This window comes from Erythranthe guttata, chromosome 7, assembly GCF_056151865.1.
Source record: "Erythranthe guttata isolate IM_541 chromosome 7, IM_541, whole genome shotgun sequence".
Classification (NCBI taxonomy): Eukaryota; Viridiplantae; Streptophyta; class Magnoliopsida; order Lamiales; family Phrymaceae; genus Erythranthe; species Erythranthe guttata.
The window spans coordinates 1,069,579-1,074,220 of record NC_142539.1 but is presented as its reverse complement, the minus strand read 5'-3'; the positions used below and the strand labels follow the sequence as shown (position 1 = coordinate 1,074,220).

The 4,642-nt window shown below is 35.0% G+C and overlaps 2 protein-coding genes across 2 annotated transcripts; one reads left to right on the top strand and one right to left on the bottom strand.

The window, feature by feature from the left end:
* Nucleotides 1–1,042: 1,042 nt before the first annotated feature.
* Nucleotides 1,043–2,629, top strand: PCB2 (NAD(P)-binding Rossmann-fold superfamily protein). Its single transcript, XM_013003315.2, has one exon. It carries the CDS (start codon nt 1,186–1,188, stop codon nt 2,434–2,436), a length of 1,251 nt encoding a protein of 416 aa, XP_012858769.1. The 5' UTR covers nt 1,043–1,185; the 3' UTR covers nt 2,437–2,629.
* A 77-nt stretch (nt 2,630–2,706) lies between these two features.
* Nucleotides 2,707–4,642, bottom strand: LOC105977924 (CASP-like protein 1). The gene is made up of 3 exons (XM_013003326.2): nt 4,231–4,642; nt 3,226–3,352; nt 2,707–3,128 (listed from the first exon to the last, which is right to left on the bottom strand). Exons 1-3 carry the CDS (start codon nt 4,476–4,478, stop codon nt 2,904–2,906), a joined length of 600 nt encoding a protein of 199 aa, XP_012858780.2. The 5' UTR covers nt 4,479–4,642; the 3' UTR covers nt 2,707–2,903.

Genomic DNA, 4,642 nt, shown 5'->3' with positions numbered 1-4,642 from the left:
TTTATATGTTACACGACCCCCTTATTGTGTGATTTTTTACAAAATCTTTTTTATTCCATGTAATTCCCAAAAATTGTGGATTCTACCCTTGCAGATATGACATTTCTTTTATCTTACGTTTTAAATACAAAAATTACCCTTAGAAGAGGTAATAGTAATACCAAAAAGTTGTGAAGATGTTATTTAAGAAGAATAAATATTTCGTGTAAAGTTCCCCTCAGGGTAATTTTTGTCTTTAAAAAGTACCATAAACAAATGTCGTGTGCAGGGTAGAATCTGCATTTTTCGGGGAATATTCCACGTAATAAAAAAAATTCGTGAAAAATCATACCGTAAGGGGGGCGATGTAAGACGAAAACAAACATCACGGAAATTTTGGTAATTACGAATATAATATTAAATTAGTAAAAAAGACAAACATATTCCCTGCTCATGTTCATGTAAAATGTATAATATCAAATGATTTATTCTGTAATATTTTTTTATATAAATCCAAGTTTATGAATTAAAATAATAAATTTTCATAACACCATCAATTATACAATTATAATATGTGAAGATTTTAAATTGAATGTAAATAAACTTAAATTAAATTAATTACTATTAAAATTAAATTAAAAAATAAAACTATTTAGGGTTTCCAACAAAATTGATATATTTAGAGCATTTTATAAATGGTATGATATAAATATATTAATAAAATAATTAAATATTTTTTAATTTTGGAAAATGGTGACATGTTTTTTGATGATTTATTTTCACCAATCAATTTGCCACATGGGATGAAATTGAATACATGTCACCAATTGAAATTGACAAATGTCAATCAATTAGGTGTGGAATTCAACTTTTATATATTATATAGATTAGGCCATTCGTTCGTCAATTCAAAACTACTCAAATATGAGAAAAATAATATAACTTGCATCTCTTTCTTTTTGGGCCTTTACCCAACACTAGGCCCATATTCTTAACCGGGTCAAGACCCAACATTACCAAACCCGAATTAATACCCGGTGATGATCTTACCATTTCCCACCAAATATCATCCATTCATTTCGATTCTTCTCCGATAGTATTATTCCGCCATTTTTTTCACCTCAAAATTTTCTGTTTCTTCAATTAAAACTTGGGTCTTTATGAATTTAGTCTGAAAAAAAAAAACAAAAATCCTTCTTCAAGAAAATGTCTGCTTGTACCCCCTTAAACGGCAATGGTTTCACACTCCAGCCATCAAAACGACGTAGTTTCAAAGGGCTTCATGCATCCCATTTGATCAGTCAATTTCAGGTAACTACTGCCCCATACGCTATTCCTCTTCCTTCTCTGCATTTACACCAACCCTCTAAATTCAGACCAAAAAAATTCAATCTTTTCACAGTTTCAGCAAATTCGACCAAAACCCACTTCAGAAACAAAAACCCTAAAGAAATTAATGTTTTGGTAGTGGGTTCAACCGGTTACATAGGAAACTTTGTAGTGAAAGAGCTTGTCCGAAGAGGGTTCAATGTTGTAGCAATTGCTAGGGAGAAAAGTGGGACAAGGGGTAAAAATGGTAAAGATGAGACCTTGAGTATGTTGAGTGGTGCTAAAGTGTGTTTTTCTGATGTCACAAATTTGGAATCTTTAGAAAAGAGCATCGAGAATCTCGGGATCTCGGTCGATGTTGTCGTGTCTTGTCTCGCTAGTCGAAACGGTGGCGTAAAAGATTCGAGATTGATCGACTACGAGGCGACTAAGAACAGTCTTGTTGCGGGCAAGAAATTCGGGGCCGCGCATTTCGTTCTGCTGTCGGCGATCTGCGTGCAGAAGCCCCTTTTGGAATTCCAACGCGCGAAGTTGAAGTTCGAGTCCGAGTTGATTCGAGAATCGGAGAAGGATGAAGGGTTCACTTATAGTATCGTTAGGCCGACTGCGTTTTTCAAGAGCTTGGCGGGTCAGGTTGAGCTGGTTAAAGATGGGAAGCCTTATGTCATGTTCGGTGACGGGAAATTGTGCGCTTGTAAGCCGATAAGCGAGCCCGATTTAGCTTCGTTTATTGCGGATTGTGTGTTGGGTGAGGATTTGGTGAATAGGGTTCTCCCGATCGGTGGGCCGGGGGGGGCGTTGACCCCCTTGGAGCAAGGGGAGATGCTTTTTAGGCTCGTGGGGAAAGAGCCGAAGTTTATTAAAGTGCCTATTCAAATAATGGACTTTGCTATTGGATTTCTTGATTTTCTTGTTAGTGCATTTCCTTCTTTGGAAGATGTGGCGGAGTTTGGGAAAATCGGAAGGTATTACGCTGCGGAGAGTATGTTGATTTTGGATCCGGAAACTAACGAGTACAATGCCGAGAAAACTCCGAGTTACGGGAAAGACACTTTGGAAGATTTCTTTAAGAGGGTTCTAGAAGAAGGCATGGCTGGTCAAGAATTGGGGGAGCAAACTATTTTCTAGTTGCTTCGAAATTTTTTCTTTTTTAATATTGATTTTTTTTTTGTGGTTCGTCGGTTTGTGTACTTAAAAACCCGCGATGAGTTGCGACACTACGATTTTTTCGATCGGGTTGCGAATGAGAATATGTACATGCTGTGGATTTTCCATATCTATTTTTGTTAATTGGTTAGTAACATTACTATGTTTTTCTCTTCTTGTTTTGTAATCGTAAATTTTACGTAATTCTTTCGTTTCTTGTTTCGTTTGGCAATGTAAAGTCGAGATTGAAGCTAACCAAAAAAAATCGAAATTCTTACATCAAAACAATCCCGAATAACCATAAACAAATATACAGAATAAATACATTATACTACAATGAATAACTGCACAAAAACATACAAACACACAACGTAAGAATCTGCGATCACAACAAAACACGAAACATTACAAAACGATTCACATTTAAATTTCGCTTTTCGAGTGCGTATCTATTTCGGAATTCTTTTCGACAGGGAATGAATCGAGAGCAAAACCAGCAAAACGAGAATTACGGATCCAAACAACGAGACTGCAATCGAAGCTCCAACGTGCTTGCAGAAGTCGCCGTACATGTGGCAAATCTTTCCCCAGTTGACGTATTTATTGCCCTTCAAACCAATGTAAGCAACCGCACCTCCCGATCCTGTCGCCGATGCTACAATACCTAGAAGTAGCTGCACAACATATACATACATGATACATACATACATTTGTCAATATATCAATATATATATGATTAATTCTCGATAATTTGGATTTACGAGAGCTTACCACATCGAAAATTACGAAATGAGAGAAAACTTTCGGGCAGCAGCCAGGCTTGATGAGGGCATAAAAGGAAAAGAGGGTGGTTATTAGGCCATAGAAGCCTGCAACTGAGAGTGCTGCTACAAAATATCTGCATCATCAAAAGTTAAATTTCATATAATTAGTGATTATTAAATAAATTATTTTTCTTAATTAAAAAATATAAAAATTATTAGTTTCATCCAAAGGAGAAAATGAAAAAAAGGAGAAATCTTTAAAAGATTATTAATGATGTGTAGACCTATCACAACTTGTAGCCTTTATCCTTTACTTTTGTTATGGTGGAACCAATAATTTAACGAGTTTATTGCAATTAGAACCCCCGTGTTATATCAAATTGCTACAAAACCACCTCATGTTATTTTATTGGCAAAAAACACCTTATGATTTAATTATATTTTTAGCAATTTGCACCCCTAAAAAAATTGAATCATACGTATTTTCGCCAATAAAATAACACGAGGTAGTTTTTTGGCAATTCTATATAACACAGGGGTAAGATTGCAATAAACCCATAATTTAAATATAATGATTATTGAACAATTAAAGTGGCTTTAATTTATAGACCTAATAAAATATTTATTCAGCCGCCATAATAGAACTTCAAGAACTTATTCAAACAAAAAAGCATGCAATAATTACTCCTTAACTATATAACTAATTTCAATTAGAAAAATAAAACTAAATACAGTAGAACCTCAATAAATTAATAACCTCGTAAATAATAGTTTTTTCTGGTCGCGACTTGGTAAAAACTTACTAAATTATTAGTTCGATAATTTAATTATTCGTTAAATTAATAGAACTTTTATAGAGGTTTAACTGTAAGTAGTTTCGACTTTCGACATATGCAGATCAAGAATATCGAAAACCAAGATTCGACATGAAAACAAAGTGCATGCATATGTGTATATGTATCATGTATGTATAGAGGGTACGTATATTTATGTATGTATATATAATACTCACATGAAAGCGGGTGAGTGGTCGAAAACGGCGGATCGAGGAATCTTATATGGAATACCGGGCACCGAAAGGTATTTCGTTTGCTTGCTAGTGACCATAACCAAAACAGCCACAAGGCCTGAAGCAAAAAGGAGAAATCTCAGCACCACCTCAGCCAAGGCAAACGTGTGTGCTTTCTTCGCCGGAGCTCTCGTCTCCGGTGGTGGTGCCGCCGCCACCTTTTCGGTTTCGGAAGTATATGTGGTGGCCATGGAATATTTGTTTATGTGTGTGTTCTAAATTGTAATAGTAAGTTTGGAGTGAATGATGTGAAGATTAGGGGATTTGAATGTGATATATATAGAATGGGATTTTTTATTATTTAATTTAATTTATTTTTTTGGTTGGAATTTCCAACACGGTAAGCAATTTTAAT

What these genes read in the sequence shown, in the direction of transcription:
- LOC105977924 (XM_013003326.2), bottom strand. Translation starts at nt 4,478, where the DNA reads ATGGCCACCACATATACTTCCGAAACCGAAAAGGTGGCGGCGGCACCA. An exon ending in GACCACTCACCCGCTTTCAT is followed by an intron (nt 3,353 to 4,230) that starts GTGAGTATTATA and finishes TTGATGATGCAG; the next exon opens with ATATTTTGTAGCAGCACTCT. An exon ending in ATTTCGTAATTTTCGATGTG is followed by an intron (nt 3,129 to 3,225) that starts GTAAGCTCTCGT and finishes TATGTTGTGCAG; the next exon opens with CTACTTCTAGGTATTGTAGC.
- PCB2 (XM_013003315.2), top strand. Translation starts at nt 1,186, where the DNA reads ATGTCTGCTTGTACCCCCTTAAACGGCAATGGTTTCACACTCCAGCCA.